General features: G+C 55.3%; 1 protein-coding gene across 3 annotated transcripts; it reads left to right on the forward strand.

Annotated features, from left to right (window-relative positions):
* The first annotated feature begins 127 nt into the window (after positions 1–127).
* On the forward strand, positions 128–22,729 carry Aldh5a1 (aldehyde dehydrogenase 5 family member A1). Of its 3 annotated transcripts, XR_007346279.1 has the most exons (11): positions 128–592; positions 5,194–5,277; positions 5,899–6,069; positions 8,006–8,122; positions 9,133–9,276; positions 12,168–12,311; positions 14,022–14,180; positions 15,860–16,029; positions 18,357–18,415; positions 18,746–18,907; positions 18,946–19,582. XR_007346279.1 is itself a non-coding variant. In XM_048799864.1 (10 exons), the coding sequence occupies exons 1-10, from the start codon at positions 257–259 to the stop codon at positions 18,811–18,813; spliced, it is 1,452 nt and encodes a 483-aa protein (XP_048655821.1). In that variant the 5' UTR covers positions 128–256; the 3' UTR covers positions 18,814–19,583. The 3 variants fall into 3 exon arrangements, 2 of the variants coding, with proteins under 2 accessions (XP_048655821.1, XP_015349559.1); XM_048799864.1 differs by having other exon boundaries at positions 18,746–19,583; XM_015494073.2 differs by lacking the exons at positions 18,746–18,907; positions 18,946–19,582 and adding an exon at positions 19,619–22,729 and having other exon boundaries at positions 151–592.
* Positions 22,730–24,190: the final 1,461 nt, after the last annotated feature.

The raw sequence follows: 24,190 nt of genomic DNA on the forward strand, positions 1-24,190 counted from the left end.
CCGGCCCAACCTTCCGGGTGGAAGACGCGCTGGGAGCGAAGCCTCGCGGCGATCCGGGCCAGATTCGGCCTCGGGCGCTGCGTCCGCAGCCAGAGGGTGGAGAGAGCGCTGCTCTAGCCTCGACCCCGGCCGCCTGGTGCTCCGCAGCCCGCGCGTCCCCGCCGCCCGCTCGCTCCGCCCGCTTCCCGCGACCCTGCGCTCCTGTGCGCGCGCGCGCTTGCCTGTTCCTGCAACTGTCGCCGCTGCAGCCTGGGCCATGGCGACCAGCTTTCGGCTGCAGAGCTGCTGGGGCCCCAGCCTCGCGCGGGCGCCTCTAGGCCGCCTCCTCCGCCCCCGCGCCGGCTGCTCGGCGCCGGGCCGGGCCCAGCTCCGCAGCTACGCCGGCGGCCCGGGGGGCCTCTCTGCAGCGCTGCTGCTCACCGAAAGCTTCGTGGGCGGCCGCTGGCTCCCGGCCGCCGCCACCTTCCCCGTGTACGACCCAGCCAGTGGCGCCACGCTGGGCATGGTGGCCGACTGCGGGGTGCCCGAGGCCCGCGCCGCCGTGCAAGCCGCCCACGAGGCTTTCTGCAGCTGGAAGGTGGTCTCGGTCAAGGTGAGAGTGCGCCGGGTGCAGGGGGCGAGCGCTGGCCCGGGACCGGAGCCGAGTACCGGGCTTAACTCAAAAGCGAAAACAGCCGCTACATCTCCCTCTCGCCCTCAATTTCCTGGGGTACACACTGCAGAAAGAGCAACAAGAAAGGACACAAACAAGAGATAAGTTTGGAGCATCAGTGCCAAGCGCTGTGGCGGGCGGTGGAGAATGGCCTCTGCTCTCAAGTCTCTGGGAGCTCACTGTCCAGTAGGGGAGGCAGGGCACCGGCGCGCGACCCCAGGACCAGTCTTGGTGTAGGGTGGTCGGATGAAGCAGTCCGCTTAGGCTGCCTGACAGCACCGCGGACTGGGAGACAGAGGTTTTCTCACAGTTCTGGAGGCTGAAAGTCCAAGGTCAAGGGGACAGCCGGCTTGGTTTCTTCTGGGATCTTGCTCCCTGGCTTGCAGGTGGTATCTCTTTGTGTGATAGCATTCTAATAAGAACACCAGCCCTATTGAATTAGGGCCCACCTAGTAACCCCATGTTCAATGTTATCACCTCTTTAAAGACCTTATCTCCACATGCAGGCACGTTGTGATTAGGAGTTCAACATAATGATTGGGAGCAGACCCTTTCAGCCTGTAACATCAAGATGGACCTCACTTAGGTGTGAGACCCAAAGAACAAAAAAAGGAGCAAGTCAGGAACCTGCCTGTCCTGTTGGCAGAACAGAAGGAGGCGCTTTGGCCAGTCAGGACTGCGGCGCAAGGTTAAGAGGCCGGGAAAGACAACCAGAGGAGGGCCCTGGGTGGTTGGGGACGCAGGGCCCATTCTCAGGACTTTGGGTTTTACTCTGGGTGAGGTGGGGGCCATGGCAGGGTTTTAAGCAGAGACATGATCCGATTTAGATTTTGGAAGACGCTCTGGCCATGGTGCTGTGGGACTGAAGGAGGGCAGCAGAGGAACTGGAGACCTGTTAGGAGGTGTGCTGGCAGGTGCTGCCTTGATAATGAAATTCGGAGTCAGGCTGATTTTATAAAGAAAAGAGGTTTATTTAGCGGTTTTGGAGGCTGAAAGTCCAAGACAAGGCAGCCCCCATGGACTTGGCCTCTGGTGAGGGACTGATGGCAAATGGCAGTGCCCTGGTGGGAGCAGGTGCAGGAGCAACTGGTTACAGGTCCGGACAGGAAGCCAGAGAGAGCTCGAGGTCCGGCTCACTCTAACCACTCTCCCTTTCAAGAACTTACCCAAGCTCCTAGGAGAAGGGCTTTGATCCCTTCTAAGGGCATGCCTCGGGTGACCTGGGGATCTTCACTAGGGCCCACCCTCTAAGGTCACCACACCGAGGACCCAGCCTCCAGCATGTGGACGACTGGGGGACCAACCACCTGTTGGTGTGATTTAGGTGCAGATAGTGACAAAACTAGACAGAATGGGGAGTGGTGACAAGTGGTGCCATCACGAGTGTGTTTTGAAGGTAGAGCCAGCTGTGTTTTCCAGCAGCATATTATGGGATATAAGAGAGAGAAGGCAGTGCTGGACTCAGGACTTTGGGCCTGAGCGACTGGGAGAATGGAGTAACTTCCAGCTGAGATAGTCCAGTGTGAGATGCAGGTCGCCTGGGAGATCCCTAGGACGCGCGAGTGAGGCTGTACCCAGGTGACTGGACGTGTCACCTGGAGTTGAAACACAAGCCCTGGGCTCAGATGCATGTGTAGAAGGCACACATGTGTGCATCGTGTATGTTCTCGGTTGGTCAGGTCCTCCTCCTACACCCTCTCGCATCATCTGGGTCTCAGAAGGGCTCTACTGTCACAGTGCCGGGTTGCAGGGAGCTCCTTCAGTCCTGTTGGTGGTGGGGCAGCCTCAGGGCCAGTGCCAGGGCCTCTGGCTGACATTGGTAGCCTCAACGTGGTGCTGAGAGGGTGGTGTCGGTTCCCTGAGGGCCCGTGGTGGTGGGAGGTGAGCAGCAGAAGCCATGGGGGACAGCAGTGTCCCCCCCCTAGCCTCTGAGGCCTTTCTTCCTGGGTCTGTTCTCCGTGATCCAGGCCTAGGAGCATCCCCGCTTCTTGAACTGGTAGTTACTGGAGGGCTTGTAGGATAATGCATTGATTTCCTACAGCTTCCTAAAAAATTTCTGTAAATTCAGAAGCTTGAAATGATACAAATTTATTCTCATGCAGGTTTTTTTTTTGTGTGTGTGTGTGTGTGTGCATGTGGTGCTGGGCCTTATGCATGCAAGGCAAGCACTCTACTAACTGAGCTATGTCCCCAGCCCCTCATACAGTTTTGGAAGTTAAAGGTCCAAAATGCTGGGGAGGGCTTTGTTCCTCCTGGAAGTTCCAAGGGACAATCCATTTCCCTGCCTTTCCCAGCATCTAGAAGCGGCCGGTGCACCTTGACCCATGACCTTCATCCCTCCAGCCTCTGCATCCATTGCCACATAGCGCTCTCCAACATTGACGACATTGACAGTGACCCTTCTGCCTCTCATAGTTCTCCTGACTGCAGTGAGTCCACCCAGATGGTCCGGGATAGTGTCCCCACTTCAGGGTCCTTGATCACGTCTGCAAAGCCCCTTTTGTCATGTTAGGTAACAGTCATCGTTCCAGGGACTGGGGCATGGACATCTTTGAAGGCCATCACTGTACCCCAACACAGCCAAGTACTGTTCTTGGTGCTGTGCCTGTGTTGGATTTGGTCCTTTTGGTGGCCCCCTGCAGTAGACTGATTTGTGTCGTGGGTGAGGAGATGGCTGAGAGAAGCCACAGTGCACCATCCTCGCTTCCTCCCAGTGGGGAGCTGGAGTCGGGGCCCCAGGTGCCCGTCCATCATTCCACCTCTCAGGAACCCTGAGTCTTGCACATCCACACAGCCCCTGGCTCAGATTGTACAAACGGTCTCCATATCAGGATGGTTTAAGCTGGGATTATTCGACTTCTCACTGGTGTGTGAGTGATGTGCATCCAGTGGACACTGAACTTGGGATTCTGAGTTGTGATCTTCTCCCAGGTAGCCATATGCAGTGGGACATTGTCTCTGATGATACTGGGCAGCAACAGTGAGTCACATTCCCCAGCAGACACGGTATTCTCCAGCACACTGTGTGGCTCTTTTCCACTTCCACTGGGTTTATGTGTAGAAAGCACAATTATAAATTGAGACGCGTGTGTATTAGTTTTCTACAGCTGCTGTAACAAAAGGCTGTCAACTGGGAAGCTTAAGCAACAGACACTTAGATCTCGGGTCTGGAGGCAGGAAGTCTGAGATCAAAGTGTTGCTGAGTTCAAAGTGTTGAGGGCTGCGAGGGAGGGACTGTTCAGGCCTCTCTGCTGGGCCTGTAGGTGGCCCTTTCCTGGTATCTCTTCACATCGTCCTCGTAGGTGTGTTTCTGTGCCTGTATCCAGACTTCTTTCTGTAAGGACATCGTCCTACTGGATGACCTCATTTTACCTTGAACCTCTCATGAGACCAGTAAGGTCACTAAGGTGTGGGGGTTAGGACTCCACCACCCCTGTTTTGGGCACAGTTATTCACGGCATGCCCAGGGCTCTGCACACCACCTTCAGCTGGCTCCTGCCTGCACAGGTCCATGTGTTCAGTCTGCAGAAGCCCCCTCTCCTTACAGGTCCCTCGCTTTTCCATCCTTGTCTTCTTCTGGGACTCGGCCTCAGGTCTATTCAGTAGTTTGTTTACTCAGATATTTAATCTGCTTCTGAGCCAGGCCTCCGAGGCTCTCTCACCCAGAGTAACCCGGGGCACCAGGCCTGTGGTCAACAGATTCTTCACTGGTGCTTCACGGGGGAGCGCGGGTAAGATGTAATCACTCTACTGACGCAGCTTTTGCCTCTTCTCCAGGGTTTTGTGTCTTTTACTACAATTTGAATTTTTTCCTCCTAAGATGGGGTCGTCCGTCCAGACTGGCTGGTCTGAAACTCCCAGGCTCCAGCAGCCCTCCCACCTGAACCTCTCAAGTAGCTGGGCACCTGGCCCAGCTAAAAAAATAATAATAACTTTTAAAAGTAGGAGACTGTCGCTTCGTGTGGTAAAGTTGATCTTGTTTCCCATCAACAGTGCTAGCTGTCTCCACAAGACTTTTGTGATTTATGGCTCCGAATACCTTGGGTACAACTTAATATTGTCTGTGTCATTACCTATCAAAGAAGGGTCGATACACGTCTCCCCAAGTGTAGGGCTCTCCAGAGAAACAGCCAACAGGACCTAAACAGGGATACATGGGAAGAGAGTTACCGTGAGAACTGACCTCGTGAGGGTGGAGGCCAGGGGTGCCGGGGTGAAGTTCCAGTCTAGAGGCCCGAGAACGGGGCGTGCCTGCCCCAGGGTGGAAGATGAGGTCCCAGAGACAGTGAGTTGGCCTTTCCTTCCCCTTCTTGCTCTGTCTGGTCCTCGGTGTTGAATGTGGCCCAGGTGCATTGGTGAGGGCCGGCTTTCTTGACCGTCACCAAGCCAAATGCTCCTCTCTTCTGGACACTCACAGCTGTCCGCACCCCGTAGCCCAGCGACACTGGCCCCGGACACAGCCCCTCCCGCCCTGCCGGTGCTTCAGGAGGTCTCTGTTTTGCAGGTGACATTTCATCCCCCTCTGCCTTGCTGTGTTTCAGGAGAGGAGCTCACTGCTTCGGAAATGGTACGACTTAATGATGCAGAACAAGGGCGACCTGGCCAAGCTGATCACAGCGGAAAGCGTAAGTATAGTTCCCGCCACGGCACCAGGCAGACTGTTCCGGAAAGTTCAGACTCGGCCTTTGGGGAGCCTCTCCTCCCACCAGTGCTGCTCTGGGGCCGGAGAGCACTTGATTCCTCGTCTGCTGAGCAGAGGCCAAGTCCCTGGGCCTGGCGGGCACATCAGTAAAACAAAATTTGTATGTTCTAGTTCATTCTTTGCTGATTTGCAGAAATTGATTTTGTCGGGAGCTACGTGAATACTCCCTTTGCACCCTCCCAGGTCTTCCCTAAGTGATGGCTTTGATGTGTCCTAGATTTTGTGTGTTTCTAACTGCACACTAGTTCCTCCCTCGCTGTGAAGAACGATTTCACCCTGGGTTTCCCACTGAGGAGCTCTTGGAAGAAGGAAACCTCAGAAGGCGCAGCGCCAGTTCATCCTAACTTGTAGGCACGTGGAGACCGCGCACGCCCTGGTGGCCGGGGGCCACTCTGCTCTCTGGACTCACCCGTCAGGGGTTTCCCAGCAACTCTGTGTGTCATCATGGGGACTTCTCACTCCCTTGCCACCTTGAAGGATTCAGGAACACCGCCTCGCACTTTTTATCAGGAGGCATGAGCGGGTCCTTTTCTGACTCGTCTAGGGGAAGCCGCTGAAGGAGGCAGAGGCAGAAGTCCTGTACTCGGCCCTCTTCCTGGAGTGGTTTTCAGAGGAAGCCCGCCGCATCTACGGAGACGTCATCTACCCCAGCGCCAAGGGCAGGCGGGCCCTGGTGCTCAAGCAGCCCCTGGGAGTGGCTGCAGTCATCACCCCGGTGAGTGAGAGGCAGGAGCAGCAGGCCGGGGCAGGTGTGGGGGCAGGTGGGGTGGGCGTGGGAAGTAGTGTTCTTCCTCCTGCCAGGTGAGCGCCTCCAGTTTGATTTCCTGGTTCCTCTGTGGGATGCGGAGGTGTGGGGCCCTCTGTGATAGGCCAGCTGTGGTGACAGGAGTGCGTGTGGGAGGGGGACGGCCTGCAGGAGGACCTGGAGGACCCGGGCTTTGTGACTCAGCATGAGGGCTTCCTCTGGCCTGGCCTACCGCCTCTGAAGAGATCTGGGAGTCAGCATTTTGTTTGCTTTTTTCTTTGGGGGTGGGGGGGGGTGCATTACTGGGGATTGAACTCAGGGGCACTCAACCACTTGCCCACGTCCCCAGCCCCACTTTGTATTTTATTCAGAGACAGAGTCTCACCGAGTTGCTTACACCTCACCATTGCTGAGGCTAGCTTTGAACTTGCAATCCTCCTGCCCCAGCCTCCCAGGCTGATGGGATTACGGACATGTGCACTTTTTTTTTTTTTTAATATTTATTTTTTAGTTATCAGCGGACACAACATCTTTGTTGGTATGTGGTGCTGAGGATCGAACCCGGGCCGCACGCATGCCAGGAGAGCGCGCTACCGCTTGAGCCACATCCCCAGCCCCAACATGTGCACTTTTTAATGTGCCTTTGTTTGGAAAATTTTTGTATAACTTGGGGTTCTCACAGTAGCAGAGCATCTGGGCACTTACCGGCAGGGTTGGAGGGCAGAGGCTGCGAAGTACGGCTCAGCGTCTGCCTGGTTGGGACCGCCACGCGCTGCCTGCATAGCAGCCCTCCCACCCCACTGTCTCAGGCCTTCTCTCCAGTACCTGCCACGGGTCAGGAGGCCACTGTCCCTTCCTGCTCAGCACAGGTGCCCGTGGGATCCTCCTTCCTACTGGGACTTTGACCTGACGGTTACTGTTTACCAGTCATGTGACCATGGGCAAGTTCTGGGACCGTTGCCTCAGTTTCCCCAAACCTGTAAATGAGGACAGCAGTAACTCTGACCTCATCCAGATTCGATAAGGATTGGATTATGGTTTTGAAGTGCTTAGAACAATAACCGACGTAGATTAACTCTATGTTTGTTTGTCAGAGTGAAATGGCTTTATAGATATGTACACGTGTATCATAGATATCGTAGCTATCTAGATATGTAGGTGTATATTATAAATTATCATAGCTATCTAGATATGCAGATGTCTCTAGAGTCTACAAAATGTATGCAGAAGGAAGTCAGAAATCATACGCCATTTTCAATATCACAACCCTAATATCTCCTGCCAAGGACCTCAGGACAAATCCAGCCTACTGCTTGTGTTTTTAAATAAAGTTTTATTGCTGGGGCTGGGATGTGGCTCAAGCGGTAGCGCGCTCGCCTGGCATGCGTGCGGCCCGGGTTCGATCCTCAGTACCACATACAAACAAAGATGTTGTGTCCGCCAAATACTAAAAAAAAATAAATATTTAAAAATTCTCTCTCTCTCTACCTCTATCTCTCTCACTCTCTCTTTAAAAAAAAAAAAAAAAAAAAGTTTTATTGGGACACACCATGTCCATTTGTGTACATCTTCTCTTTGGTGACTTTCCTGATGCAACTGCAGAACTGAGCAGTTGGGAAAGAAACTAGATCCCACGACGTCTGAGAACCTTACTAGCCCTCTGCAGAAGACACTGGTCCAGAGAGTTTTGTACTGCGTCATATTCCAAAACTGCTCCCTATCTTTATGAACCTTTCCCTCCAGGTCCCTCAGGTGGGCGGGGCCAGGTGTTCTGAGGTCACCTGGGCAGCTGGAGAACAGGTTTGCTAGTCAGTTGTGCAAGGGGGTTGTTGACTGACTTCCTGCCCTGCCTTCCCCTGGACTGTCCAGGCAGCTCTCAACGTGTGCTCTGCTCTTTTGATCCCAGTGGAATTTCCCCAGCGCCATGATCACCCGGAAGGTGGGGGCCGCCCTGGCAGCTGGCTGCACCGTGGTGGTGAAACCTGCGGAAGACACGCCCTTCTCCGCCCTGGCCCTGGCCCAGGTGAGCCTCTGAGCTGAGTCCAAAGGGGGCAGGCAGAGCAGTCTGCAGCCTCCTTCTCTGCCTGTGTCTCCCACTACGTGGTGTTTTAGTCCTCTGGAAGTCAAGTCAGATACTCTTTTTCCAAAAAAAACTAGATGGGGATTTCCTTGTACGTTCAGACCATGTGTTCTTTAGGCCACCCTAAAAATGACATTTATCCATCATCTTCATTAAACGGGCACTAAAATGTAGGCATGTCTCACTTTTAGAAGAGCACATACTTTCTCTTTCTGTCTCTTGTTAGTGGGGATGGGACCCAGGGGTACTGTCCCACTGAGCCACAACCCCAGCCCCTCCCCCTCTGACATAAGCATCGTGTGTGCGGCCATTAGGGTTAATGAGCCAATACTGACACGTCATTAACATATTCAGATTTTCTTAGTTTTCACCTCGTTCTCTTTTCCTGTTCTGGGATCCTGTTCTGATCACTACGTGGCATTTGGATGTCCCATCTCCCTAGGCCCCTCTGGGCCGGGAGAGTCGCACTGCCTGTACCCACACTGTCAGGGCCGTGCCCGACAACGCTCCTGCCTGCTGTGTGCAGGGGCCCCTTCACGCTCCTGTCCTCGACTCTGCGGGCCAAAGATGTCTACTGGACTCTCCTCTGAATTTTCTTTCTTGGGAAAGAAATCCAAGGTTGTTTAAACAGAAGGTGGCATTGAAAATCGTTCCCTAGGAGATTTTATCTTAATGACATTTGGCAGCACATTAATACTGGCATCACTTTAGCACTATGAGTCTTATTTTAGTTCCAAATATAATTGTGGGGGCCGAGATGGAACCGAGGGCCTCACTCATCTTAAGCACGTGCTCTACCAGCAAGTTACACGCAATCCCCTCAAATATGTTTTTTTCTGTCCCAAAGATCAGCTTAAGTTTTCACAGTACCTTTAGGTTAAACATCTATTTCTTTCTCTTTTCTTTTTTCCCAGTTTGATGATTTGTGGCCATGTGTTTCTGTTTCTCTGTAGCTTGCAAACGAGGCCGGGATCCCACCCGGCGTGTACAACGTGGTCCCTTGCTCTAGGTCCAAGGCCAAGGAGGTGGGGAAAGCACTCTGTACTGACCCACTGGTGTCCAAGATCTCCTTCACAGGGTCCACGGCAACAGGAAAGGTATGCGATTCAAGTCCCAAAGAAAGAAAGTTCGTTCTAGCGTTTTCTTTATGTAGCGTAAAACAGCAGCTTACCCTGAGCACTGTGTGTAGACAGGTCCTAGCTCCAATAACGTCGTGTCTGAGCGCCCCCCGGAGGCCCCTGGCCATGATTGCATGGTCCTCCCTGTTGGGGTGCTCGTGGGCTCCAGGTCCACAGCAGCTAAGGAGCTGGACAGCAAGCTTCCCATCACTTCCCCGACTCCTGCTTGCCAAGCGGCTGCAGGCTCTCCGGTGTGTGCTCTCCAATCCTCAGTGCTTGTTTCTTTCACAGTCTGGATTGGCGATTCCAGAAACAGGACTAATGCTGAAATGGGTGTCTTAGAACTGAACAAAGGTGGGCGCAGCCCAAGGGAACTTACAGACGTGGAAACATCTTTTAACAGTTTATTTTTTCCCCTAAATGTTGAGAAGGTCTTTCCTCAAGACAGCACGTGTGTGCCTCTGAGTACATTTTTATTTATCCTTTTATGTGTTTTCAAAAGAGAAAACTGTCAGGGCAGAACCAAAGTTGTTGGTGGTGTTTCCAGACAGTGTGCTCCACCCTCCGAGTTCACATGTGCATGAATGCGCATGCACTCCTGCGAGATGTGCCATAAACATGCACATAAACACGTAAAAATGATGCAAACCTAAGCTGAGAGTTTTTATGAAACTGGTCACTTTATAGAAAGCACGAGGAGCAGGGGTGAATAATGCCGATGGTGTAGAATTCCCAACATAAGCCATTTGTCACCCCATAAACTCACACTCAGGGGTGGCATCTTGGAATTCCATCATTCCTATCAAAACAGGAATCTCAGGTCCATAAACTGCCTGCAGATGTCACTATGAGGTGACCGGAGAGCCGGGGACGAAGGGCTGCCCACCTCTGCCGTTCCACCCTGAGACCCAGGAGCTGGGCAGCAGCAGCCACCCCTGGGGGCTTCTCCAGTTACTCAGCGACGTCGTCACCTGTCCGGACTCCAGGAAGCCTCCAAGCTGGGTCCCGCCAAGCCCGGCTCTGCTTCTCTTCTCCCAACACAGCCATCTGCCTCAAGTGACGCAGGGAAAAGTGACAATATGGCCAAAACAATGACGGGGCTGGGTGTTGCCCACTGGTCCAGCACCAGTCTGCAGTCTAGTGCCTCCCTGAAGTGACCTCACAGACCATCAGCACTAACCCCTGGTCCTCGGGCGCAGTCTTGCTGTCCTCTGGGGCACAGGGTGACCTCTGCTGGACAAGCCTGAGCTGCTCCCACCTCCTTCTCAGGCAGCTGCCTCCCCTGGCCCTGCTGAGGGACAGCACTCAGCACCTGGCCTCTGCCACACAGAGAAGGAACAGGAGCAGTCATTGAGGGAAACGGAACTTCCCGGCTGGCCGGTGGGGTGACCCAGGCATAGAAGGGAGCCGGACCAGTCACATCCCTCCTGAGGAGGTCGGCAGTGGGAACTGGGCCAAGAGGACTCACTAGGAGGGGCAGGGGTTGGGGCAGTCCTGGGGGCTGTGGCCGGCCAGAGCAGGCAGCCATGCTCCAGGAGGTCGAGGCCGAGTCGGGAGAAGATGCTGTCAGAGAACTCAGAGCAAGCGATGTGGGGGACAGGCACCACGGGAAGGGCCTGTGCCCAGGGCTGGTGGAGGTGACATGGAGGCCCAATGGGGACCCCGCAGTGAGGACCCTCATCACACTGGTGCAGATTCAGCATTTCTTAAGGATTCAAAAGGGAACTTGGGTCCGCTGACGAAGTCTGTTTGATCTTTCAACTTGTGCTGCTTGTTGGATGGCAGCTCCTGGGTGGCACGTCTGATGGCTAGAATGGCACAGAGCAGAACCAGGGCAGGTGCAGCTGTCATACATTCTGGATTTCTACCCGGGGCCCTGTCACAAACCTGTGGCCTCAGCATGCACGTCACAGGGGGCTGTGTCCGAGAGCAGCCTGGGTCTGTGAGCACCACCCATGCCCCTGAGCTGTCTCGAGCATTTCTCTTTCTCAGCTTTGACTGAACCAAGACCTATGTCTTGTCATAAAGAATTTCAACATCCTGAGCAGCTTCTCAGCCCTTGAAATCTCTTATTGGATATTGAGTCTAATCGTTGTATCTACCAAAAGCCTTACACTCGTGCATTGAGCTGACAGGTCTACAAATTTATCCTGAGGGATTAGTCACAGTACTTTTAAGTAGCAAGGAATTGGAAATAACCTGGATGTCCAGCAGATGGGGGTGGATAAATATGCTATGGTACAACCATACAGGGGAATACTAGGCAGCCATCTAAAGGAATGTTCTGGAAACAGGCATGCTGACATGAGAAGATTTGCATAAGCAGATACTACATTGAAGGGGCAAGATGTACAGAGTTATGAACATGTTAAGAAGTTCCCTAGGTTCATGGGGAAGATAAAGCAGGTTGGAAAACTATTTCTTTTTAACCATATTCTGTGTTAAAAAAGTACGTATGCATGGATTTGGAATACATACCAAACTGTTTCCAGTGGTAATCCTTAAGTTGTGCCATTCTGGGTGGTTTTATTACCCTGTTCCTGTGTTCCGGATTTTAAGATGCAGCCGCAGCTGTGTGGCTCAGACAGCAAGACGTTAGCCCTGGACCTTGAGAGCCTGGCGCTACCTGGTCCCCGACCCCTCCTCCCCTCTATAAGTAATTATTTATAGAGCTGCTCTTGTCTTCCCCAGGCTCTTCATCAAGTACAAGCAAATAGGAACGCACACTTTCATTTCTCCCTCTCCTTGTGCGATCGTCTTTCCAGACGCGCCACGTGCACCCTCTTTTCTTCTTGGCTGGGTGGCTTTGTAGACGAAGGCTGAGCGCCTGGCAGCTGACTGGCGCTCACCACCCTCTCCCCCGCCCGCAGGTCCTGCTGCACTATGCCGCAGACTCTGTGAAGAGGGTCTCCATGGAGCTGGGCGGCCTTGCCCCATTCATTGTCTTCGACAGCGCCAACGTGGACCAGGCCGTGGAAGGGGCGCTGGCGTCCAAATTCAGGAACGCTGGACAGGTGAGACCTGGGGCGTTACTCGGGGTTTGAGGGAGCAGGTGTGTGTGTTCCCCTCTGCTGCCTCCCCGCCTCCCGAATCCCACACCACTCATTCTCATTTGATTATTCGGGAGACATTTAGGAGGCACCTTCTTCCTAGGGACTGCGCCAGGCATGGATAGTCCAAAGGGAAGGGAGGCAGGCTCTAGCTTCAAGAGCTTCCTGGACCCTGATGGTTCTTGTTCTCCTCTCTCTGCCCTTTCAACTTGATTGCTTTCATAGGTTTCCGTCCAGTGAGGGCCTGTCTTCACTTAACTGATGCAATCATCTCAGATGCGAAGCAGCCTTTAACAGCCAAGGTCTGAGGCCCAAAGTTTTATTTTTTGGTACTGGAAATTGAACCCAGGGGTGCTTAACCACTGAGCCACAGCCCCATTCCTTTTTATTATTTTTATTTTCTATTTTGAGACAAGGTCTCCCTAAGTTGCTTAGGGCCTCACTAAGTTGCTGAGGCTGGCCTTGAATTTATGATCCTCCTGCCTCAACCTCCCAAGTGGCTGGGAGTGTAGGTATGCCCCAGTGCACCCAGATAGTCCCTTAGACTTAAGAGAAAGAAGTTAGAAAAATGTCAGGACAAAACCTGGAGAAATTCACAGCCCTGCTGCCTCCAAAGACCTGCCTGGGCCTCATTCTTCCTGAGATGGGGCATCAGAGGTACCAGATGCAGGACACAGGGGCAAAGAGCCGGACTGTGCCCGGACATGTCTTGGGAGAGTGGAGGCCAAGCTCACATCGGACAGGAAACCCTGGAATCTCAGATCTGGCAGGGACCTTTCAAGTCATCTGATGTAGGTCTTGCATTTTCCAGATAAGAAACTAAAACTGGGGGTGGTGGCTGTGGCTCAGTGGTAGGGCACTTGCCTAGCATGTGTGAGGCACTGGGTTCCATCCTTAGCACCACATAAAAAAAATAAAAATAAGGATATTGTGTCCACCTGCAACTAAAAAAAATTTTTTTCAAGAAAAGAAGAAAGAAACAAACTGTAAAAAGACTGGGTAACTGAAGGGTCACTGAGCCAGTGGTCCTACCCTGTCCCCTGCTTCTATCCATGTGGTTGCATGGAGTCTGGCTTCTTAACAAGTACTCTTAAGCATTTGGCCTTAAAAGTATCATCAGTAAACTTGGTGCAGGGGCACACAGCTGTAATCCCAGGACTCAGGAGGCTCAGGGAAGAGGATCCCAAGTGAAGGCCAGCCTTGGCCACTGTCTCGGAAAATGAACAGCACTGCGGATGTGGCACAGTGGTCGAGTGCCCTGGGCTCAAATGCCAGCGTTTAAAGTACATAAATCAGCATATATGTCTCTGAACATATGCATCACCAACACAAGCATTTTTAAATGTTTCTCCAGAAACAGAGTCAGGGTTCCGGAAGGTCCTGTGTGAGCATGGGTGCTGTTTGCTGCTCCCTGGGCACAGCCTGCACCTCGCTGTGGCCTTGAGCTTACCTCCCCCTTCACATGTCAGTGCTGATGCGTTCCGAGTCCGGCCGGTTCCCTCTGCAGACACAGAATGCCACCTGCCCAGCCTCCAGTGGCCTGTGCGCTTGTCTCTGGGCCCGAGCGCCCTGGGAAGTGGTTCCACAGCGAGGCGGCAGGCAGCAGCAGCGAGGCTCCTGGTTGGACCGACCGCTGACCAGCTGACCCGGGGCCGGTTTTCCTCTTCCATCTAGACCTGTGTTTGCTCCAACCGATTCTTGGTGCAAAGGGGGATCCACGACTCCTTTGTCCAAAAGTTTGCCGAGGCGATGAAGATGAACCTGCGTGTGGGCAATGGATTTGAGGAGGGGACCACCCAAGGCCCGCTGATTAACGAGAAAGCAGTAGAAAAGGTGAGTCCACCTTCGTCTGTGGGAGTGACTTCTGCGCTTTCAAATCCAGAGCCTGGCTGAGCAAGTCGCCTGAGTGAGGTGGGGAGTCGGCAGTTCCACGGCTGGCGCATCCCCTGGCCCTCGGCTTCTGTGGCTGTCACGATGGGGGTCCATGGATCCTGTGAGATCCACCGAGGGTCCTCCCGGCCCGCCTGAGCTTTCCACCACAGAGGGGTCAGTGACTTTGGCTCCTAGGACACGCACGGGTTACTGCTGGTCTAGTGAAGGCAATTTATCCTCGTTCTAATCCTAAAAGTGATGATTGTCACCCACTGCTGTGCCTTTTACGACTGGAGCTGCCTGGCCCCCCCCGGGGTCCTGAGGTTGATGTGTCTACCCAGGGCCCTGGTTTTGGGTTTAGCTGGGTTCTGCTGGTGCTGGGATGGAACCCAGGGCCTTAAACATGCGGGGAAGTGCTCTCCACCGAGCTGCGCCCAACCCAGCACTGGGTCTCAGTGCCTCAGGTGGTGCTGATCCAGCCCTCTGGGAGCCAGCTTGGGAGTGATTTTTCCCTCAGTGAGTGTGGCGCCGTGGCCCTGGACGGTGCCTTTCCCTGGGACTTCCCAGGACCTGTCGCAGGATTTCCATCTCAGTGGAAGGAGGCTGGGTAGAAAGGGTGCTGTTCAGAAACAATCTGCGGGGCTAGGATGGAGCTCCGTGATAGAGCTCCCGGCCAGCATGCAGGGGGCCCTGGGTTCCATCACCAGCACCACAAACAATAAACAAAAATAAAGGGAAACAATGTGTCGGGTTGGCTTTGGCCGGACAGACCCTCACAGACCGTTATGGAGTAGATCCCGAGGAAAAGACTTCCATGACATTTCAGAAAAGAGCAGGAAAGGGCCCATGGGGACAGGGGTAGGGGAGAGGGGTGGGGCTGGGTTGGTAAGCAGAGTTGTGTCCCAACTCCAATCCTGGAGCAGGCCCCGCGTGCTAATGGGCACACTGTGAGGGCGCTGCAGGACGCGCCCAGGCCTGTCTGATCTCTTCTGAATCTGACCTGGGGGAGGGCTCCAAGGGGGCAGAGGCTGTGAGGGACCTCTGCGGGCAGCAGGCTGAGTCCGCACACGCGGGGCAGATGGAGGGACCCAGAGGCGCGTTTGGGATGTGGCCTTCTGGAGAGGAGTGGGGTAGAGGAGGGAGGGTGAAGCAGGTGGACGCACCAGGGCCCTTCTCTGGGTCGTTGCGCTCCACCCCTCCCCGCGCAAGACGGCCCCTTGGCACTTCTAAGGTCACGCAGTCTGCCCTGAGGGATGTGACTGCACTTAGAATGTGCCAGAACAAAACGAAGGTGCCGCCCAGACTGGAGCTGCACAGAGTGCGGGGAAAGCCCAACCCAGGAGACTGCAGCCGAGGAGTGCGTCCCAGGGGCGGGGNTGGACCCTGATGGTTCTTGTTCTCCTCTCTCTGCCCTTTCAACTTGATTGCTTACATAGGTTTCCGTCCAGTGAGGGCCTGCGCCCAGTGAGCCATTGCTCTGCAGAGCGGTCCCCGAGGGCCCCGGGCGGTTCTGCTCTGCCTCTGAAGGTGAGGGGAACCTGTCACTGCTCTCTGGGGCGCAGACGTTCGTTCTAAGAGGTGGTGTCATTTGGAAGGTGTCCTCCAGCAGCCCCCCAAGCGTCCTCTTTCCTGTCACACAGGTGGAGAAGCACGTGAGCGACGCGATTTCCAAAGGGGCCACCGTGGTGATGGGCGGGAAGCGACACCAGTTCGGAAAGAACTTCTTCGAGCCCACGCTGCTCAGCAGCGTCACCAGGGACATGCTTTGCGCTCACGAAGAGACGTTCGGGCCTCTGGCACCAGTTATCAAGTAAGACCCAGCCCGCAGGAGGCCCCGGGAGGGAAGGGAAACTGCAACCTGGGGAGAGATGGCCGAGCTAGTCTGAGGGCCAGGGGGGCCGCGGGGTGCGGGGGGCCGCGAGGCCCAGAGCTGCACTGAGCAGATTGACGCACAGGCTTCAACGTTTAAACTTAGGAAACAGAATTTACCTACTTCTTTCTGCTGAACGTCCTCCTCCTCCTCCTCCTTGGTACTCGAGATTTAACCCAGGGGTGCTTTACTCCTGAGCTATGTCCCAGCCCTTTTTATTTTTTATTTTGAAACATGGTCTAACCAAGTTGCTTAGGGCCTTGCTAAATTGCTGAGGCTGACCTCAAATTTGTAATCCTCCTGCCTCAGCCTCCTGAGCTTCTGGGATTACAGGAGTGCACCACTGCACCCGGCCTTCCTCCTCTTCTTAATGCAGAATGTCCTCTGAGGGCTCTTCCATGGCAGTCTGTAGGGAATGGACACTCACGTGACCTCCCATGATCTTTCACCTCATGTTGACGAGTCAATAGTGGTTGGTGTGGGTGAAATTCTAGGTTCCACACTGAACTGGCGCTCAGGCCTCTTGACCTCCACAGCTGTGGCTGAGAGACGCCATTCTGCCCCTTCCTCCTTGAAAGGGACCCACCTTTTCTTCCTGGGGACCTGGAGGCGTTCTCTTGGCCCCTGATACCCTCATGGGTGCTGCAGTGACTCTGGTTTGGTGCCCGGGGCTTCTTCAGGCTGCGTTCTGATGCCTTTCTTTGGTACCTAAGGTGTCTGTTCAGTCCTGCTTCTCCTTGCCTTGTCCTTCCTGCCCTGACCCTGTGACCCACACACCCCGACTCACTTCACTCCAGCCCTGCTGCCGCCCGCGAGGCCCCTCCCTCCGCTCTTCCAGCTGGTGTCCTCAGTCCCCACCTCGCCAGCCCTCTCCCCACCCCGGCTCCTCCTGCCTCGCCGCTCTCTCACCTGCTGTAGGTCTGTCCTTTTCTGACATTGTCACCTGCTGTCTTCTGGGGTCTTCCCTTCCTCTGATGTCTCGTGACTTTCTCTGTGAGCTCATCTCTCGCCCCTTGCTTGGGCTGTGGTCAAAGCTCAACCTCTGTTTGTGCTCAGGCCTGGAGGCCAAGCCCCACACCTCAGGGAGGGGGAGGACGTCTTGTGTTAAATCCCCAGTCGACACCCCTGCTCCTCGCGACGCCCCCAGGGCTATTTTGCAGTTGCCTCTAATGGACCAGGGAGAGGAGCCTGCTGGCCTCTGCCTGTTTTGCACTGGCTGGTGTGCCAGCTGGGCTGGGCACTGGCTGGGTCCCTGCTGCCCCTGGGTACCTAGCACGGACCCAGAGCCAGGCCTGCAGATGGGACCAGCTCACAGTCACAGGAGTGGGGGAGGTGCAGCCCACGCCCGCTCCCCAGGCCATGTTCCCCCCAGGCCATGTTCTCCCCAGGCCATGTTCCCCCCAGGCCATGTTCCCCCCAGGCCATGTTCCCCCCAGGCCATGTTCCCCCAGAGCTGTGCCCGGAGCCGTGCCCTCAGCTGCTGTGGAGGCGTTTCTCCACTGTTGGAGAAACAGTTGGAGAAACAGTGTTTTAATGACAACGTTTTCCCAGGAATGAGGACTGGACGCTTTCTCAGGAACCCGGAAGGGTGCCTTGGCTACAAACGCAGGCTGTGCCGCCTCCTCCCAGCACCCCCGCTGCCCGCCCCCAGGTTAACTCTTCTGGGTCAGCTGTGCCCAGCCACCAGCCCTGCAGAGACTGCGGCCCGCCCCGCCGACAGACTTCTAAAATTAGAATCGGGATGCTTAGAAACTGTGGCAGTTGAAATTCTGGAGTGACAGAAAATTGCCACTCCAATCTTGTTCCGAAATAAAACGATGGCGCTGGGAGAGCCCACGAGGGCCCTGACGCGGCTCATCAGAGAGGAGCGACGCTGGGCCCAGCACCACGGCGAGCTCCGTGGTGACGGGTGGCAGAGCCCACTGAGAACCTGGCCTGGGTCTCTGAAGGGGGCTTTCTGCCCTGTTGGGCCTGCTTCTGCGCAGCGTGGTGGTCACCCCTCTGGGGAGCCCCCAGGCCAGGACTCCCTTCCCGTGGGACGCTGTTTGGTGGTATTCCCTGCCTCGCTGTTTCCTTTTCTCCTACAAGAGACGAGGGTCCACTGGAGGGTGCTGGCCGTGAACGCCGAGTGGCCTCGGTGATTGCTGCCGCTCTCTGCCCTGGGGTCCCTTTGCGGAACTCGGACCCCTTGCCCTGATCTGGGAAAGAGATCGGGGTTCTTCATTCTCCCCCTAGAGTTTGCTCCTGACCAACTTTACCTCCGGCAGGTTCGACACGGAGGAGGAGGCCATCGCCATTGCCAACGCCACCGAAGTCGGGCTGGCAGGTAGGTGTCTGCCTGGTCTGCCCCGTCATTCCTGGGCTCCAGCAAATGCCACACAGTCTTAGACACCACCAGTGGGTGGGCTTCCAGAGGGAAACCTCAGCAGGGTGTGTGTGTTCTCCAAGTGGCGAGGGTGGCTTTGTGCTGCTCTCGTCTCTCTGTCCCCCGTGTCCCACATTTGGGAGCCGTGATTGGAGCTGGGGAGCAGTGGAGAGGAGACCCGTGCAGGCGTTGAGGGTGGAGGCCACACGCACCTCCAAAGTCTCGGGTTCTCAGAGGCACGATGCCCAGAAACGCCAAGCGCTCTCTCTTCGTTTGGCCCCACGCCTAAAGCCCGCACGACTAGGTGGCCTCCGACCCTGGGCATCGGCAGGAAGTGTGGCGGACAGAGGAAGGAGTGAGAGCATCTGCAGCTGGCCTCGTGGACGGCTGTGCTCAGTCTAGACATGGCCAGGTGCCACAGCAGGTCCCTGTAACCCCGGGAAAGTCAGTGTTGGCGTCCACAGTGAGGCCGAGCTTCCTGGAGGACGAGCCGTGGCGCTGCGGGTGCCCCTTGTAACGGGAGGAAGAGTAAGCCTCTGTGGGTCTCCTGGCCACGCCGCACCCAGGTCAGCTCCACGGTAACTGGAGCGAGGCGTCTGCCCCGGGCTTCCGGAGCACGCTCCGTCCTCCCTCTTCCCTCCCGGTGGGATGAAGGTGGAGGAAGCCTCGCCCGAACGAGGTCGAGAACAAGGGGCAAGGTCTCCGTGCGGTTTGTGGGGGAGAGAGCCGGTTTGTGGGGGAGAGAGCCGGGCAGAGGGAACCCGGGAGGTCAGGAGCAGAGTAAGAAAGGGAGGGAGGACTTGGTGGGGAGTTCGGAGACACGGTTAGTGACGGGCCTAAGAGGTGCAGCCCCCGTGTGGAGGGCTGACTGCTCACTGAGGAACAGAGCCGTGTTGCATGGACGACGAGGAGGGGAGGGGGTGTGGCAGGGAGTGTGTGGCCACCTAGCCGCTGTGCAGGATGGCGAGGAGAGAGAGAGCCCGGCCAGCGGGGAACAGAAGCAAAAGGCGATTTCCCGGTGCCAAGATGAGGGGGCACGGGACCCACTGGGCTTTGCCGGGGAGCGGGGAGGACTCGGGCAAACAGTGGTCAGTGGGCCCCAACTTCAGTCGTGTCTCTGATGGACGCTCCACGGGTCACCTGTGTCCTTTCATCCCGCCACAGGCTACTTTTACTCTCAGGACCCTGCCCAGATCTGGAGGGTGGCAGAGCAGCTGGAGGTGGGCATGGTTGGCGTGAACGAGGGGCTGATTTCCTCCGTGGAGTGCCCTTTCGGTGGGGTGAAGCAGTCTGGCCTGGGGCGCGAGGGCTCCAAGTACGGCATTGACGAGTACCTGGAAGTCAAGTACGTGTGCTACGGAGGCCTGTAGCTCCTCGCTTGTTGGAGATCAGTAAAGGAGGCTGACCCACACTCGGGACCTGCCCTCCATTCATTAAGTGGCTCGGCCATTAGAGTCATGACTTCTCACGCGCAGCCAGTCTTCGTGATCTTTAATCAGAGGCAACCCCCACCCCGCCATCTCCTAACGAGGGACCGACACAAGCCGCCCACCTGTGGCTGCAGACCCCAGAGAGCCAGGCCGGGGTCTGCAGAACAAGCCAGAGGACTCCACGTGACCCCTCCACCTGAGGGCAAGGCGCAGTGCCCAACAGATCCGCCCTTCGGGGCCACGTAGCCAGCCCCCGCCTGGCAGGGGGCAGTGCTGGCTATCAGCGTGAGCCCAGAGCGCTTGCAAGGAGCCCCCGGAGTACGATCAGCAGTGGGTTGGGTCCAGTATCCCCTTCCCCAGCCAGCTGAGCACTGGAGGTACTGTGTGTCCAGAGGGGCTGCGGCCGAGGCTGGTGGGTCACCGTTGAGAGCGTTCGACTGCAGCGTGATCGCCTGTTCCACCGTGTGGCACAGGAGCGCGTCTGTCCCAGGTCCGTGTGTAGACGGGAGCCTTCCTTGCCCCTGGTCCTGCCTCAGCTTCACGTTGCTCCCCAAGCCCACTCTGAGAGCAGGATCGGCGGAGGCGGCTCGTGCAGTGGAGCCTGGCCGTCCCCTCCTGCTCCTGCCCAGGAGCACACCTGAGTCCAGGTCGGCGTCGCGCAGGTCACCTGGGCCTGAGCGGAAGTGACTTGCAAGACAGGGAATGTGCAGGGTAAGCACCGGAGCCACCTGTGAGCAGCAGCACTGCCCCCTGCCCTGGGCCCAGAGAGGCGCACCCACCCACCCAAGCCCAGCCCGTTTGTCCTGGTGCCGTGCACTCTTGCACTTTCAACGGGAAAAAGCACCTTCACCACCGTCATCTCGAAGGAACAGAAGGTGCCAATCCACGGTGTGGAGGAGGTGCAAGGCCTAGGATTTCAGGCACCTTTTACCTAGTAACCCCACTTGCAATTCAGCATAGGAACTACCCCTCCAATTCCCCGTGACTGGTGTTGGTGCTCACTCTGAAGGGAACACTGGCCGTTCCAGCTCCTTCCTCCCCTTCTCTTTATGCGTAGGGGCCCCTCAGTTCACTGGGTAGTAGCAGGGAGACATGAATGAAAACAGTGCTGGATGCAGCTGCTCCTGAGCTCCACCCAGCACCCTTCACTAAGCACAGGCAGCTGCAGCTGAGTAACCAAGTGCAGAAAGTCGCTCGCACACAGGATGCTTCCAGTCCTGCAGCTGCTGCACACCTGGCTAGGGTAGTCCTTGCCATGTGCCCAACCCCAAAGGAGAATCAGAACGCTGCCTTCTAGTGACACTGCCCAGGCCTGTCAAGAGGCACGCCCAGCACGTTGACAGCTAATTTCTGCTCCTCGCTGTACAGTGTTTGGTGGTTTTATAGAACGCCCTCATTGCTTAAGATTCCTGTGCGTCCATCCTTTTTCTATTAAGAAAGCAAATGCCCTGGTGTTGTTTTTAGAAATAGAATACCAATGCTGAAATGTCCAGAGGAGAACCTTAAAACACACTTTCAACCCTGTAAGCAGGGAGAAATTCTGAGTTTTCTTGCATATTTGGCCTGCTAGATACATGAATCGAGGCCAGAGACTCACTGTAATCTCCATGATCAATTCTGTAGTTAAATAGTTTGGGGTGGGGCTGGGGTTGTGGCTCAGAGGTAGAGCCCTGGGCTAGCATGTGTCAGGCACTGGGTTTGACCCTCGGCACCTTGTAAAAAATAAGATAAAGGTATTTTTGTCCACCTACAATTAAAAAATATTTTTTAAAAATAGCTTGGGGTGCTGGGAACTTTGACTCAGTGGTAGAGCTCAGCATTAGCATGCTTGAGGCCCTGGGTTCAGTGCCCAGCACCATCAAAAGAGAAAAAAAAAATTTTTTTTTTGAAAAAGAAATAACTTACTGTTAAGTAAAATGGTTCTGGGTTGCGGGATAAAAGAGAAGTGTGTGGGTTTTAGGGTTTTGTTTGTTTTGGGATGGGGTTCTCACTGTGTTGCCCAGGCTGGCCTCAAATTTCAGGGCTCAAGTGATCCTCCAGCCGCAGCCTCCCAAGTAGCTAGGACTCAGGCCTGCGCCATCACGTCCATCTAAAACTCATTTTAAATGAATGTTTTGTTAGTTTTCAGAGTCCATCAGTGGAATCTTTCTGGAGCACAGCCACAGCCGTCCTTTGTGTTGTGGTCTGTGACCTCTGGCCTGGCAGGGCTGAGCAGGAGAAGGTGGTGAGCCTAAATAGGGGCCGTCCGACCTTCCTGAATTCACAGCACCGTTGGCAGCCCCCAGGTGCCGTGGGCTTCTCTCCTGGCTCCCCTGGGTTCTCAGCAGGGACTCCCCAGCAGTTACCTCCTGACTCCAAGGCCTTGAAGGGACACCCCTGACTTCCTTCCTCCAGCTGTTCAGCTTTCCCCCGTAAGAGCTGATCCTGTCTGTGCCTCTGTCCGTGTGGATCTTTATTTTTAAAGAGGGCTGCGTGAAAATAAAGATCAGAAGTACCACGTGGACAAGCCTATTTTACTGTGAACCGACACGTGAACTTGAACCTGAAGTTCAAGTTCTGTGGGAGTCTTTCCCCTGAAGGCAGGAGGTGGTATAATTAATTACCCTCCATCAGCTAGTTCCTTAGCACTTTACTTGAATAATACTTAATGCTGTGATTGTGCCATGCTAAACTTTGTGGGCTAAAACCAGGGAGTAAGTGTTAGTGTGAAATACGTAAACCCTTTGGTTTCTAAACATGTGCACATGACTTATTCTCTGCTTCTTGACGGCGTACGCCTCACTCTCCAGCCAGCAGACTTCATATGTGTTGCCAATAAATGCTGAATTCGCACAGCTTCCCTCGAGTGTTGAGAGGTCTGGTTGTTTGTTTAGTTCTTTCCCTTGGCAGGTCACTGTTTTTACTGGACAGTCCTGGGCCAGCGTGGATGTAGTAGATAACGCTCCTTCCCTGGAGACCGCTCTCCACTGAGCCCCTGAAGGTGGGGCTTTGTGCTTAGGCATGTTTGCTGACCTGGTCTGAGAATCCCCGCAGCAAGTCAGGTGCTGCCCGGATCCGCCCGTCTGTCTTCCACACACCCCACTACCAACCACTTGTTCAAGGGCTGTTTCTGGTTTGGGTTGGGGAAAGCACACGGACTCCGTGGTGTCCACATGTGTCCTCTGTGTGTGACTAACAGTGCCCTCGGTCTGTTTTCTGATCTAGAAACAGCACCACAGATGGGACAGATTGCATAGCTCATTTTGGCTCTGGTCCAAGTCTGGTCCAAGGTCAAGGGCTGCATTTGGTGATGGCCCTGGGGGCAGAGTTCCTGGCAGCAGGGGTATGACATGACAAGTGACCTACCCAAGCTGGCTTTTAGAGCAGACGTGCAGAGCAGTCCACCCTGGAGGGCAGAGCCCCAGTCACGGGGTCCCCCTCCAGGCCTGCAGGGCCCTGCCTCAGGGTCCCGACTCAGTCCTCCCCCTGTGCACACGGCCCGCCTCCTGGAGCACTGGGGAGAGAATGTCCCCTGTGAGCTGGAGGAGCCCTTGACAACCCGCGTCAACACCCCTTCAGTTCCAGGAACGGGTGTCGACCCGCCTTCCATTGCTGAGGCAAACACCCAAGGTAACCAACAAGAGGAAGGATCTTTGGCTCACAGTTTCAGAGGCGCCCGTCCACGGTCTGGCCTGCTACTTCTGGGCAGTGGTGAGGCCGCCATTAGGGCGGCAGTGCCCAGTGGAAGGAAGCCGTTCACCACAGTGACCAGGTGCAGAGAGGGAAAGGGGCCCGGTGACTTTCCCACCAGGCCTACCTCCTAAACGCCCCCCAGATAGTGCCACAGACTGGGGACCAAGCCTTCAGCGCGTCCTCTGGGACACACACGGAAAGCACAGTTTGATCCCCAGGGAACTGCCCAGAGCTCCCAGCAGGATCGACAGTGGCCTGGGGCCCTTTGTTTGCCCACCTGCGGTACAGCACTCACTCACCATGCATGACGCACTGGGTTTGAGCCTCAGCACCACATAAAGTAGAATAAAGACACTGTGTTCCCCTATAACTAAAAGATAAATATTACAAAAAAGATCTTTAAAAATTTGGGTGTACAGAGTATGACTCTATTTTATAGGAAACTCTAGAACATTCAAGCTAATCCGTAGTGATTTCTGGGGGAGGGAGGGATTGCGAAGTCCGTAAGGAAACTTTCGGGAGTGGACACATCTGCTCATTGGCTGGACGGTCGTGTTGGATCCACAGGTGTGCACGTACTGCAGGACCTATCAAATCACAAGCCTTAAGTAAGAACAGGTTATTGCAAGTGTGT

Source organism: Marmota marmota, unplaced genomic scaffold (assembly GCF_001458135.2).
Source record: "Marmota marmota marmota unplaced genomic scaffold, marMar, whole genome shotgun sequence".
Taxonomy (NCBI): Eukaryota; Metazoa; Chordata; class Mammalia; order Rodentia; family Sciuridae; genus Marmota; species Marmota marmota.

What these genes read in the sequence shown, in the direction of transcription:
- Aldh5a1 (XM_015494073.2), top strand. Translation starts at nt 257, where the DNA reads ATGGCGACCAGCTTTCGGCTGCAGAGCTGCTGGGGCCCCAGCCTCGCG. An exon ending in AGCTGATCACAGCGGAAAGC is followed by an intron (nt 5,278 to 5,898) that starts GTAAGTATAGTT and finishes TGACTCGTCTAG; the next exon opens with GGGAAGCCGCTGAAGGAGGC. An exon ending in AATTCAGGAACGCTGGACAG is followed by an intron (nt 12,312 to 14,021) that starts GTGAGACCTGGG and finishes TCTTCCATCTAG; the next exon opens with ACCTGTGTTTGCTCCAACCG.